We start from the raw sequence: 15,095 nt of genomic DNA on the forward strand, positions 1-15,095 counted from the left end.
TTGTTTCGTTACTGGATGAATCAGCATTTTTTGAACAAATCTCTTGAATGAATGATTAAATGACTCACTCATAAAGACTTATTGTTTCGTTACTGGATGAATCAGCGTTTTTGAAAGAATCTCTTGAATGAATGATTAAATGACTCACTCATAAAGACTTAACTTGTTTTGTTACTGGATGAATCAGTGTTTTTTAACAAATCTCTTGAATGAATGATTCAAAGACAAATACATTTTTAACAGTCTCTTGTCGCCACCTACTGGTGTAATGATGTAATCAGTCACTACCGTAGACCGTTGTTTATATGCAAACTATAAACTTTAATCCCAGTACTTTTGTAAAAATTTGAATTATTTTAACACAGAAATAATGAAACTGTGGTTGAAAAGACTGTTTGAGAACATGATAACTGCTCTCTCTGGATCAGCGGTAGCGCCAACTCGGATCTCAATCGTACTTGTCAAAGGTTTAATAGTCACTGATGAATCGTTGTCATGTAGGAAATAAATCGTGTGGGTGTTTGAATCGAGATCGCAAACTTTTAACAATTAATCGTGCAGCTCTACCTAAAAAAAAATAAAAATAAAATTTAGATTTAAGCGTATTTCTTTATCTAGAGTTTCAGCTTAGCTCACTTCTATGAAAAAAAGAAAAAAACTTCATGAAATACATCTTGGGATGCTTACAAAAAAGTAAATAACCCGTGTTGAAGATGTTCCAGGCATGGCTGCTTTTCCTTCACTCTCAGCTGAAATCCATCCATCCTGGAAAACTCATTTCAAGCAGTTAAGCATAAGACTTTACATCGAAATGATTTTAATATCACGAAACATTTTACGTTGAAGTGTGTCCAAACTTTTAACTTGTACTGTATATTTCACTGTCTTTTTATTACCGTAATTACTAGCTCTTTGAGGATTGTGTGGGATTATGCCTTATTATATGCGAATGACTCCAGGGTTAGGGAAAGGAAAATGGAGGGATTTCCCCCCCACAAATCTCGCAAGGTCTATGAAGTCTTCGTGAAGAAGTATAGCTTCACAAATGTGTGTAAATGTTACATGAAAGTGAATCTGACATTCTTGCAATGACAGAGAGGGTAAATGCTGCTGTTTACAAATGAATGATGTTGTATATTATATATTGATTATATTAGAGGGTTTGGTGTAAATTTATAGTCTTATTTTATTAGCCAAGGAAATTAAAATGAATGAAGCTAAATTGTAATACGAGGCAAATAAGATGGATTTTCCTACAGTTATGTGTGTCATAATCTTTCACGTGCAATTTAATATACACCATAATTGCTTCAACAGTTTTTATTTTAAAATTGTGGTTGTCCGTTTGCTGATTCAATTTTAACGAGTTGTCTCTTTAATGTGGAAACAGTGAAATTAATGCCTTGAATGTTTGCTGCACATATTTTCTGAGAGACAATCTGTTGACCAGCATTTATGTGTGTTTTTCTCCCAAATGAACATAATTGCACTGTAACAGCATCACTGTTGTGTTTAGTAGCTTTACAATGAGAGCGGCCAAGATGAAGAATAAATATTTATGTGTAGTTTCGTTGCATTATTTCCAAACTCATTGTTTTGTGCCTCCTATACTATAATCAATGCTTTGAATATGATAGAATTGCTTATTTAGGCTATCAACCACTGGAAGGACTATACATTTGACTAAAATTAAATTGTTCTTTAATAAAAAATAATAAAAAAGGCTCCACAACGTCTCAGACACTCAAGCTGATAGTCTCACTGAACATCATTTAAATAAACTAATGAAAGTGAATGAATTGAGAAAACTAAAAGCAAAACAATAAAATAAAATGATATGAAATTATAGCCTATCATAAAATAACGTAAAAACGATTAACATTAGATTAAAACTATCGATAACCGTCGATATTTATTTATTTCGTGTATAATGAATTTACATGAAGCTGAAATGCTAAATTTTATTTTAACAGCAAAATGAAGATGTTATATTCAGCAAAGTGGTCACTATACTCCAAAAAAAAAAAAAAAAAGGTTATAATTAAAAAGGGGAAACTACTAGGGTAATGCATCAAGATATTTGTTTAGTTCGTGTATTCATGTATTTACATGAAGCTTAAATGCAAAATGAATATGTTATCATATTCACCAAAGCGGACATTACTCAAAAAAAACAACAAAAAAAAATCGTATCTTTTAATGAGTTCGTGGAGCGGAAGCTGCGTCTTTCAGGCGAGCGTTCACTTCCGGTCACCCGCTCACCCGCCCCTCCGGTCACCCGTGTGTTGGGCCGGTGGTTTTTCTGTGTGGATATTTCTGTGATCGGAGCCGCTCCTGCGTTACTGAGAGCACAGCACAGCGCTCAACTTACGTGCACAGCCGCCTCGAGAGCGCGCCGCTAGCGTCTGTTAGCATTTACCTGTTTACTGCAGTAAAACCACTCCTGATGGACTGACAACGGTGAGATTTTACCTCCTCATTGCCTCATAGAAACACTAGCATGAAATTAGCACGCAAGTGTGTGCAGTGCATGGAGAAAACAGCCTTATATTAGTGTGATAGCGACTCTGTGTTTGTGTAGCTAATGCATTAGCCTGAGTGAGGTAAACTCATTATAATAATGCAGGTGTTCGCTACGGTGTTATTGTTAGGATCGCGCGCACCAGATATGAGCTTTAAAGTCGTTATAATGTTGTGTTGTGTGTCTTGTGCGTAAGTGAAGATGTGGTTTGTCTTTGTTTTGAAATGGCTAATGCTAATGCTAGAGAAATAAACCCCAAATGAAGGTCTTCGAGTGAAGTCATCACTAATTGCAAGGATAATAATGTTCTTGGTGTTGTGTAATAGATATGTAAAAGTTACAGTGTGGTCAGTGTGCAGTGAAACTCCTCTCTGTGTTTCTATAGGCACCTCACACCAATATCTGACATCTCAGTAGAAGTGTCAGGAGTTATGATAAAGTATCAGTGTTGTTTCACTGTGCGCTCTTTGACTGGCTGAGATGTTATTGCGTTATATATGTTATTATTCGGTAAAGAAACGTTGTGTGTATATCGAAGTATCAATCATAGTATTACAATTTGATAATACCATTCCTATACCATGGTATCTACTCAGTAGTTTTATAAGGCTGGTTATTGTTGCAAGTACACATTAAACAGGGTCTCTTCATGATATATAATGTTCAGTCACTGTTTCCTGTTCTCTTGCTTTATCGCGTATTATGAAGTTATTTTAGCATTTACTGTTTAGGAGCAAATGCCGTCAACGTATCGGTTTCGGACGATATATGTTCATTTTTAACGTTATCGTTATCGATAAGAAAATTTGGCCGATAAATGTATTATTTCCTCCAGCTGAGACACTTCAGATGAGCGCTGTTCCACATGATGGGTTTGAATTGCTTGAAATATGATTGGAATCACTTCAAAAAGGAAAATACAGCAAGTCTGTCATATAGGCTACATAAAATAATACAAGAAATTACATAATAGTTTATGTTCAGACTGCAGGTAAATGTAGACCAAATGCGTGACGTCTTTTTATCGCACTTTTGCGCATGCGGGTCAGTCCAGGACCACGATCTGTTCACACGGGAATCTGATATTGGCCACATTAAAGTCCCCCTGTGGTGAAAATCCAGCTTTTAAAGTTGTTTGTGTCTATGTGGTGTTTTTTAATATACTTTAAGACAAACCATGTGTAAATTCATAAGTCGACACCATTTCTGAGTATTTTCTCCTTAAAACTGCAGTGAACCAAAGACAGTCTCAAAAACACGGTTTGAAATCGCTGGTGTTTCTGACATCACAAACTACTTTGTAACCAATCAGATCAACGTGTGATCGTCAACCAGTGGATCTCTGAGCTGAGTGAGTGGAGGCGGGGCTCATTTGCATATTCATAGAACCACGCATACTAAATGAGGCAAGGGTGTCGAGTTACATTCAAGATATTTTAAGGCATAAAGATTTTATTTTCAAGGGAAAAAAAACATTTAAATGTGTCATTTTGGTGATCAAAGATGAGTTTTAAGGGATAAAATTATTGACTACAGGGGGACTTTAAAACAACAATGTGTCCTCTGACTTCACTACTGCTGGTTGTCATTTGCACTTCATTTGCATAAAGTTAAACACATCTCAACTTTGTCGTGTCACTGGTCACGCGTACATCCAGTGGCCAACAGTCACTGTTGCTCGCGCCGCTGGGAGTTGCCCGCTCTTTGTTGAAATGAATGGGATCATGTAGGGGTGTGCGATTCGATCCCAGTCGACTCCCGAACTCCCACCATAGGAGCTGAATTTAGTGTTGACATTACCTTGTAATGATGAACTGTCAACATTGTTACCTGTTGCGCTACCTACATTTACCGAGGTAAAAGACATGAGAAACAGCCGTGGTTAAATATGTCAGAATTAAATAAATGAGAAAGACGGTGTTCTTTAATTAATCTCGTTATAATGGTCGTATGATGTATGAAGGACATTATTCGGTATACAGTCCGTATATTACACGGCACTTATTTCACGGCATTTCGTCAAATAAATAATTAAGGGGATGAGAGATATTGATTTCAGATTAAACCTGTTGTCTTATAATCCAACAGTGTACAAGTGTGCATTTGAATGAAACGAGAGAGCGAGTCCACGATACTTAAAAGGTACAATATGTAAGAATTTTGCATTAAAATATCCCAAAATCTCAAGGCCAGTGTTATATATTTTGTTAAGTTGATTACTTACAATATCCCAAATGTTTCCAACTATTTTTAAATCGTGAGAAAATTGCGATTTTAACCAAGGAAACAGGGCGTTAGAGCAGGGGTGAGCTGGGAGTCGCCAGTCAATTGCGTCATATCCGCGTCACCCTCGGTTTCCGCTCGTACTGCGTGGAGTCCTGGACAAATGCGAAAGTTGTAGTTGTAGCGTCTATCAAGCTACAAACTTTAGCTTGTTTCTTGCAGTCGTTATGGTACACAATTATTCTTTACCGATTGCAGCTGGTTCTGTCGACAAAGCATGCTTAATTTTATATTTTCCAAATGTAGCATTCGGTAATAGTTATGTTTATGTAAGGAAAGTATTATTGCTTTAGATTTGTGTTTAGTTTATTGACATTGTTTATCACGTCTGGTGTTTATGGCCATGTAAATAAACATATCATGTCTTATACATAAAGATTAATCAGTATTTTGGCAAATGATGTGGGCATGTTCGAATGTACTTTTACAACAATTGTTTAGAACATGTAAAACTGCGCAGCGTTATCACAACAACGAATTCAACAAATACAGTCACATCTATGAAGTTTTAAACCTTACTTTTCTTGCGGTTAATTCATTTTAATGAAGTAAAAGTGTGATGAGGTTTAAGAGTCAGGAAGGAAGAAGACGCGTCGTCGTGACTGGGACTCGTACTTTATTAAAATAAAGCAAAACAAACAAAAGCCGCGCACAACGCGCATTCACTGTGGCAACCGCGACGGCACAAAACAGTTCAAAAATGAGAGCTTGGATCCACCGGTTTTCTTCCTCTGCGTCCAATTTTCTCTCCAGTCTCTCTCTCGTTCCAGCGCGGCTTATAAGCGGTCTCTCCACGCCGATCACTGCAATAAGACACAGGTGCATTTGCACTTGGCCTACTTGCTCGTCTCTTTTCTCTCCCATCACAGACCGCGCTGAACCACGCCCCCCTCGCCACAAAAAGCATGTCATTAAACGCAACATTTATAAAAATAGAACTTAGCCTCATCCATGAACATGATTTTTCGATTCCCGTCTGACTGATTTACATCCACGGTGGAGTTTAAAACGACAGTTCCCATCATTCCACGCTCCTTCACATCGTCATCAAGCTACGCCGTTGTTGTTGTTTGGAATGTAGCGCCCTCTAGCGGCAAAAATTCTTGCATATTGTACCTTTAAATACATCATTAAATAACTGTACACAAAATATTGATTTGACTTGAGTTTTAATATTTTATTAGCTCACCAAATGCAAATCTTCCACAAAGAAAAACCGTTCCTAGCGAGCGTATAGCGCTCCTGTCTTCAGTGACCCGTCAACTCATTACAAGTAACTTGAGTTACATAATCACATTACTTTAAATTTAAAGAACTTTTAATTAACTATATTAAATTTAGTTAAATTACACACATATAGTTTATGTATTTAATCTCACTTTATTAACCAATGTCTTTGCTGCTTACCTTCAATGATCTAATTCAACCATACCAATGAGCAAAAATTACTTTACATTAGATAAGAGAATAAGAGTGTTGAACTTCCTTCTCCTGTATCCTGTTGTTCTTTAATCCAGAATGGCAGCGGCGCCCTCTACTGTACAGGAGTAAATATGCATTTCCTTCAGCGTGAGGCTTATTCAGTTCACTTTTGGTGTGAAAGGGCCTTAACATTTGCCAAAGATATAACTTATTAAAAAACAAACAAGCAAGCCCAGCCCAGGTGAGAAAAAGCAACTCAAAAGTAATGTAACGCTAGCCTGATCCTACCAGACTCTCGTACATTTCATTTGTACAGAGATTCTGGCCACTCTCAGTCTCCATTGACAAGTATTAAAGGGCACCTATTATGCCCCTTTTCACAAGATGTAAAATAAGTCTCTGATGTCCCCAGAATATGTGAAGTTTTAGCTCAAAATACCCAACAGATCATTTTTTACAGCATGTTTAAATTGTCCGTTTTTGGTGCTCAGAAAAACGCGCTGTTTTAGTGTGTGACCTTTAAATGCAAATGAGCTGCTGCTGGACGACACAGGGGGCGGAGCTTCACGAGCTCGCGCTCAATTTCAGGACAATTTCATCTCACGGAATGATGATAATATCAGAAACTCTCAGTAACGGTGTTCATTTCGACCCGGAGTCGGACAATAATGCCTACAGAGTCAGAGTGCTGTATGGAGATGGAACAGGTATAGTTTAGTTTAATTACGGTTATAATGTATTTGTCATCTGCTTGTATGTATCCACTATTAATAGCCTACAAGTCTGCTGTTTCAGACCAGGTCCGAATGATGATCAAACATATACTGATGAGTTTAATAAAATTTATTGTACATCACACACAAGATGAAGCGTCAGTTTTACACCAGAAAATCACTGTAAGAGCTGAGTAAACACGGTATAAGAAGTGCGTAAGTACATAAACGAATTTCGGTAGAGTTGAGGGAGCATTTTCTTTACATCCAGCCACACAACACCTACAACGCTTGGGAGACATTCTCGTCAGTGCAGAAATGGCGGATGTGTACAACTCGCTGTGAACTCGATCAGGGCGGGTCTATGTTAAAACGGCAGTGTCTGTCAACACTCGTGGGCGGGGCCTGTGGCTTTAGTGACGTCACCAAAGCCGCATTCTGAAAACAGGTTATTGGGAGACACTGCTTATGATTTATGGGGATTAATAAAAAAGGAGTGAGTGGATTTTTATCACTATTGGGTGGTTGTGTACACACACTGCCAACACACATTTATGTCCAAACAGCATGCAAAAGTGAATTTTGCATAATAGGTCCCCTTTAACTTCCTTGAAGGCGGGTACTCTGTTGATCTATTGGATCTGCCATAACCAATCTCTAACGTTTGGTCGTGACGTAACCCTATAACTCAAACTAGCGCACGACCTCAACGTCATCGTTCTCAGCCACTCCCTCTCTTCGCTGATTGGACCTCTAAAAAATTGGCTGGAGAAAACCCAAGAATATATAGCAAACCCAGACGGAGTATTGAAGGAAAATGAAAATTGAGCAAAAGTACGTAGGAGGTCGGAGCCAGGCTAATGTAACGCATTACTTTTCATAAAAAGTAACTAAATAACGAAATTAGTTACTTTTTGGGGGGAGTAACGCAATATTGTAATGCATTACTTTTAAAAGTAACTTTCCCCTACATTGGTTGTGATTGGTCTACTCTGCTCTGATTGGTCAGGCGCCCCAGTCTGTTGTGATTGGTCTACCGCTAACAGCGCACGTCGGAAGCTACACACTAGGCTTTGCTACGATAGTCGGTGTTGACGGTGTTCTGTTCAGAAGCTACACCGGTTACATCACTCTCCCCATCGTCGATGCACATTTTTTAAATGATTTAATTTTAAGGCGAGACACGGCAGGCAAAAACTGTTTTTTTTTTTTACTGGTCAATTTTGAGATTTTTGGATATTTGTCCTCAATAACATGTCGTCTTTCAGACTTGTGGTGAAAAAAAGTCAGAAATACACATTTCGGTCTTTATTTTACTACACTTTGTCTGTTTGCGTCTGTAGATTTCTCATAAATTCAACAAAAGTTGGCGTTATTAATCAACATGCCTCTCCGCGATCTCTGTCTGCTCCCTGTCATCACACACACCGCTGGAAAGCTCTCTCCTGTACAATGCTGTCGGATCCAAATATGGTCATTTCCTTTTTATCAGCAACCAATCGTGAAAGTAAAAGGGCTGAATGCGCAATCTCATTGGCTGATCATAAATCTTTAAAGCCCGTTTTCTCAAAATGACTTTTCTCTCATACTCCAAGTCTGAAATCTCCACTTCAGTAGCACCTATATACACCAAACTCTCCAGTCTTGTACCTAGTCATATTATGAAGACATTTACAGAGGGATTTGTAAATATATTATTCCTAGCCTGATTTATATAACATTTAATTCCAAAAAACATGGCGAAAATCAATTTTTTAAGGCTATTGACAATATATTCTGATTTACAGGATAACAAAAGTAGATATCCATAAATCACTCTGTAATTTTCCCCCCTCTAATTGTGAACACAATTAAAAAATATTTTTTAACCTGGCTTTATCCAATACTCAGATTTCGTTTTTTTTTTATATATGCAAATTAGTGCATATTTAATAGATATTGCCTAATTTGCATATTTAAACATTAAATTACAGAAAACTTGTCATACATTTTTTTCTCATCTTAATGTAGGTAATCAACTGGGAAAGTTTCATGGTGATATCTGCTAGTTAAAAAATTTACCTTATTCACCTGAAGTGTCTTGCCTTAAATAAAATAATTTAGTTCAGTTAGAGAACAGACACTACAATTATAAAACTGAACGTGTCTGCTTAATAAATCGTGAGCTGAACGAGAGTCGCAGCACAAGATCAGCAGCAGGAGTCAGATTTCATGACACAATGATGGCGGAATATTTGGTGTCAAAGCGAAATGTAAAAGCGCCTATTTAAGCGAGTTTGTCATCGTACTGTTTTGTTGTTGTTCTTTTCATTAAGAATAATAGGCTCATGAACTCACCATTCAAGCAATCCGCCCCCGAATTGGCGCTAATTTGAAAGCGAAAATAAAATGCGCAAAATAATGAATCAATATAATATATTTGAAAAAACCTAATAGGGGCACTTTAAATATTTTCATATATTTTTTGTGGGAACAGTGATAATTCTTTTTTTGGATTTTTTGATGAATAGGAAGATCAAAACAACAGCATTTACACATGATAGATGATCTTAGAACCGTAGTGTATTCAAGGTCTTAGGAAAGTATATTATTTCTCTTTATTTGATGGTTTCCTCATGGATGGTGACAAACCTTGTTGTTTCTCTCTCAGCAGTGTCTCAGTCTCCAGAGGCCACACAGCTCTTTTGGTGAAGGGCTATGGCGCATCAGCACGGCTCGTCTGAGCTCTCCCGAGGCGTCTCGCTCGCGGATCACGACTCCGGAGTGGAAGATGGAGACGACGGCTCCCGCAGCCCCACCACAAACTCCACTATCTATGTTGCTTTCACAGGGAACATGAATGATGAGGACTTTCAGCAGAAGCTGGACACCATCTTAAACGGGATGCCTGATATGCTCTTACTAGGTCAAGATTTGGCTTGAAACTTTGATTAATATTCATGTTCATGAGAACGATGCATTTCTACTGGAAAATTGGTAACACTTTAAAATAAGGTTCATTAGTTAACATGAACTAAGAGTGAACTGCACTTCTACAGCATTTATTAATCTTAGTTAATATTAATTTAAAACATTTACTAACACATTAAAATCAAAGGTTGTATTTGTCAGCATTAGTTAAAGCTCTGTGAACTAACATGAACAAACAATGAACAACTGGATTTTTATTAACGAACATTAACAAAGATGAATAAATGTATTGCTCATTGTTAGGTCATGTTAGTTAATACATTTACTAATGTTAAAGGATTAGTTCACTTTCAAAACATGTTTTGCTGATAATTTACTCACCCCGATGTCATCCAAGATATCCATGTCTTTCTTTCTTCGGTTGGAAAGAAATGAAGGTTTTTGAGGAAAACATTCCAATATTTTTCTACACAGAATGGACTTCAATGGCAACCAATGATTCCAATGTTCAAAGCAGCTTCAAAGTCTCTACACGATACCAGTCAAGAAATAAGGGTCTTATCTAGCGAAACGATCGGCCATTTAAAAAAAAAAAATATATATATATACTTTTTAACCACAAATGCTCGTTGTGTACCATCTCTGAGATGTGCCACGCATTGCACCATCACGTTGGAAAGGTCACGCGTCACGTCATCTAAGTTATTTGTCTGTGTACTCGGTTCAGAAAGGTAGGGAAGGGTGAAAAATGTCATCTCATTTTCTCCTCCAACTTCAAAATCGTTCATCATCTTTGTTTTAATTTTTTTGTGACCTTTCCAACGTGATGACGTAATACGTGGCGCATCTCAGAGATGGTACAAGACGGGCATTTGTGGTTAAAAAGCATATATAGATTTTTTATTTTTATTTTTTTTAAATGGCCGATCGTTTCGCTAGATAAGACCCTTATTTCTCGATTGAGATCGTGTCGAGACTTTGAAGCTGCATTGAGAGGGACATTTGAACCTTCTTTGAACATTGGTATAGTTGGTTGCCATTGAAGTCCATTCTGTGTAGAAAAATCCTGGAATGTTTTCCTCAAAAACCTTCATTTATTTTCGACTGAAGGAAGAAAGACATGGATATCTTGGATGACATCGGGGTGAGTCATCCAAGTCATCCAAGTGAGTCATCAGCAAAAACTTCTTTGAAAGTGAACTAATCCTTTAACTAATGAACCTTATTGTAAAGTGTTACCAGAAAATTATATTTTTTAGAGTTTATACATTTGATTTAAATGCTGTTTGTTTAAAAAAGATCAAGTTTGATGCTGTCTTTGCTCAGTGTTTAGTATGTGCAGTTTAGGACTCTTTTGGTTCCTTTTCCTGAAATGGCTTGACAAGTGCAGTTTTATTTCTTGTATTGTTGTATTGCAAAGCTAACAGACAATGGACTAAAAGACCCAAACTCCAGTTTTGTTTTCATGGGGTCTTTAAGCTTTTTTCCCCCATCGTCGTTGGCTTATATTTCTCCTGTCCTCCACTCTGTGTCTCATGAAGGTACGAAGAAGCTGGAGCCCGAGCGCGTGGAGCCGTGGAACAGTGTGCGTGTCACGTTCAACATCCCCAGAGAGGCGGCCGAGCGACTGCGTCTCCTGGCTCAAAACAACCAGCAGCAGCTGCGCGACCTGGGCATCCTCTCTGTGCAGATCGAAGGTACATCTGGCTCATCCAAACCACTTGCAATGCATCTTTGACTTTATTAGTGCTTTGTATTTTTGTAATAGAGGGTATGCTCTGACATCACTTTCCCGGCGGATCACGCCCCCCTCAGGCGGACTGAGTGGCAGGAGAGCTTCTGCGTGACTGGATTTAATAGGGGAAAACGCGAGTAAAACAAACGATTATCGGTTTAAATATTACAAGGAAACATGGAATTAGTTTCCATTGTTATGCTGATGACACTCAAATATATATTTCATCACGGCCAGATGAAAACGCTAAATTTTCCAAATTGACAGAGTGTGTTAAAGATATAAAAGATTGGATGACGCGTAATTTTCTTTTATTAAATCCAGACAAGACAGAGGTAATACTTATCGGTTCAAAAAACCGCCCACAAAACCTTGCACAATACAACTTTAACATCATAGGATGTCCTGTTACTTTATCCTCTACAGTAAAAGACCTGGGTGTTATACTCGATTGCAACCTGTCTTTTGAAAATCATATTTCATATGTTACAAAAACAGCCTTTTTCCATCTTAGAAACATTGCTAAGCTACGTAATATGCTATCAGTTTCTGATGCAGAAAAGTTAGTTCATGCATTCATGACCTCGAGACTGGATTACTGTAATGCTTTATTAGCTGGTTGTCCTGCATCCTCAATAAACAAGCTACAGTTAGTCCAAAATGCCGCCGCTAGAGTTCTTACTAGATCAAGAAAATATGATCATATAACACCGATTTTATCATCACTGCATTGGTTACCTATAAAGCTCCGTATTAATTATAAGATATTGCTACTGACTTATAAAGCCCTAAACGGCTTAGCTCCAGTCTATTTAACGGATCTTCTATCGCCCTATAATCCATCGCTCTCTTTAAGATCACTAAATTCAAGGCTTTTGGTCATACCTAGGATATCCAGAACCACCAAAGGAGGGAGAGCATTTTCACATTTGGCTCCAAAACTCTGGAATAGTCTTCCTGATACTGTTCGTTGCTCAGACTTGCTCTCCCAGTTTAAAACTAGATTAAAGTCGCATCTCTTCAGCCAGGCATTCATATAATCCTACAGTTCAAACTACAATCCGGCCTCTAGCTCATAAATGCCAGAGGAGAACTGGCCCCCGACTGAGCCTGGGTTCTCCCAAGGTTTTTTTTCTCCATTAGGTCACCTGATGGAGTTTTAGGACACCATTAGGTCACTTGATGGAGTTTTTCGGTTCCTTGCCACTGTTGCCTTTGGCTTGCTCAGTTGGGGATATTTTGGGGATATTTAATTTAATTTGATCAATCAATAAATTCCTCTTGAAACAAACTTTGTTGTATTATTTTAATTTAATACTGTGAAGCTGCTTTGATACAATCTGTATTGTGAAAGCGCTATACAAATAAACTTGACTTGACTTTAAACTAAAGGTTGGACTCGATATAGTGCTCCTTACAACTTGCCACAGATCCATGGATATCAACATGCGACCATGAATCGTGTTTCCTGGCATTTATATGTGCCTGATTTCGACGCCGGGGAAATCCATAAAGCAAATTTGCCTGAATGCTTTACATAAATACACTATAGGAAGGTCTAAATCCATGTGATCACTCATATCAATGTTATATATATATATATTGTCATATCGTCCAACCCTAAAACTTTTTTTTTTGTCAGTGTTTATTTAAAAACATCCAATTATGCAGAATATACGATGGTAAATATTTAATTGATGAGTTGTCAATACAATACAATATACAGGGTGTGATTTTACCCCTAAATTCAGCATATGGACACAAAAACACCATTCGAGTCCAGTTGTTTCTATGAATTGCTGCAATTTATTTGCTTCTCTGTTCTGTAGTTTTGGCAGTCTGTAAAAATATACCTCAGATTTCTTGTCAAATCTAGTTGTATAGTCAATCTCAAAGCTCTTTCCCGTTTTTGATGTGTTTTGTGTGTTTTTCGCGGCGTTCGTGCTTAAAACAAATGCTGCCGCTCAGTCTTTTTGCCACTTAACACAGTCACTCCGGCTGACAGTGACGTCACACGCATTATTACGTTATTATGACGTCTAGATATAAGTGTGATTTCAGCCTTTGTTCTACAATCAGCAAATGTGTTGATTCGTCTGATGGGTTCATACAGGTGAAGGTGCTATCAACGTTGCGGTTGGACAGATCCGAAATCAAGAAGTAAGGGTTAACGGACCCCTCGGTGCACCTGGTCAGATGAGAATGGATGTTGGCTTCCCCATGCAGCAGGGCCAGGGTAATTATGCACAAGTGCTCATCTTAAAACAGTGTACTTCAGTCCTGCTCCCAGACTTTAGCTCAAGCCCTAATCAAACACGCCTGAACAAACTAATCAAGGTCTTCAGGATGACTTAAATTTCATTAGGCACATGTATGCTGAAGAAATGCTTGTTTTTCAGCTGGAATGCGAATGAATAACCCTTCGGTGTCCATGATGCCCCCTGGGGCTAATATGGCACCACAGGGAATGGTACCCAATAGTGGTGGACAGATGCAACCAAGAGCACCAAGACCACCTTCACAGACAGGTAATGCCTTAAACGGCCACAAGACATTTGTTAATTCAGTGATATGACTCCTGTTTTCAAGCTCCACACGGCCTACTGCGACTGACCTGATCAGGCCTGGTTCTGCTAAAGTGTGCAGCTTCAACTAAAACTAGTAATAGCATATTTTTAATGGGTCACAAACAACCCAGTGCGTATATGGGTTTGTTTTTTGGAGAGCGTCAACGGTTTCTATTTACAACGAGTTTTGCAGTGTTGAGCAATGTAGCCAATCACAGACATATCTGTTGTTTCTTGAGACACAATGGCCAATCCAAGGTGTTTTAGTTAGTCAGAATACAGCAAAATTTGCATAAATGCCACCAAAATTTGAGATATGGGCGCAAAAAAATGCGCCTTTACTAGTTCTTGTTTTTTATATTTAGAATACATGATATAGTTGAGCAATATCACACGAGCAAGATGACTGATTTTGCTAAATATCAGTGCAATTGTTGATTTTACAAACAATTGTTTCAAACGAAGTCAGAGCTGAGCCGTTGTGCATCTCCGAGCAAAAGCGGTGTTTCCTTGATTAATGAATCTGCCTTTTTGAACGAATCGAGTGAGTCGATGTTTTAATGACCCATTCAAAGATCGCACTGTAATGGGAAGGGTAGTTCCTGAATTTGCTCATAACAAGAAATGCAAGCATATTTGTAATGTAATCTTTCAAGCTGAATTTAAGTTTTAGTACATGCATCAAATTAACTTTGGAGGTTTGTGCTTCATATGATCTTTGTCACTCATTGAAGAAATTGAAGCAACTTGTGAAGTGTTATTTTTATGTCTCCTAATTTAATGATGATAATAATTTAAACCATGCTCAAACTGAAGTTTAAAGCTGTAGTGCAACTGTTGGTTTACAGGAGAGTAGGCACTCCACCTCTGTTGCCGGATCACCTAAGACAGATATGAATCAAATTTAAAAGTAAAGTTGAGGTGATTTGTGGGTTAAAGGTTGC

The 15,095-nt window shown here is 38.0% G+C and overlaps 1 protein-coding gene across 3 annotated transcripts in view; it reads left to right on the forward strand.

Annotated features, from left to right (window-relative positions):
- The first annotated feature begins 2,249 nt into the window (after positions 1-2,249).
- Positions 2,250-15,095, forward strand: part of ncoa6 (nuclear receptor coactivator 6) — a 35,472-nt gene continuing 22,626 nt past the window's right edge. The window contains exons 1-5 of one of the 3 annotated variants that reach the window (XM_082144961.1): positions 2,250-2,460; positions 9,590-9,844; positions 11,391-11,546; positions 13,698-13,820; positions 13,984-14,112. In XM_082144961.1, the coding sequence (XP_082001087.1) occupies positions 9,637-9,844; positions 11,391-11,546; positions 13,698-13,820; positions 13,984-14,112 (616 nt within the window). In that variant the 5' untranslated portion in view covers positions 2,250-2,460; positions 9,590-9,636. The remainder of the gene's footprint in view (positions 2,461-9,589; positions 9,845-11,390; positions 11,547-13,697; positions 13,821-13,983; positions 14,113-15,095) is intronic. The other 2 variants (XM_082144959.1, XM_082144960.1) reach the window with 2 other exon arrangements.

The sequence above is a fragment of the Leuciscus leuciscus genome, assembly GCF_965113295.1.
Source record: "Leuciscus leuciscus genome assembly, chromosome: 18".
Taxonomy (NCBI): domain Eukaryota; kingdom Metazoa; phylum Chordata; class Actinopteri; order Cypriniformes; family Leuciscidae; genus Leuciscus; species Leuciscus leuciscus.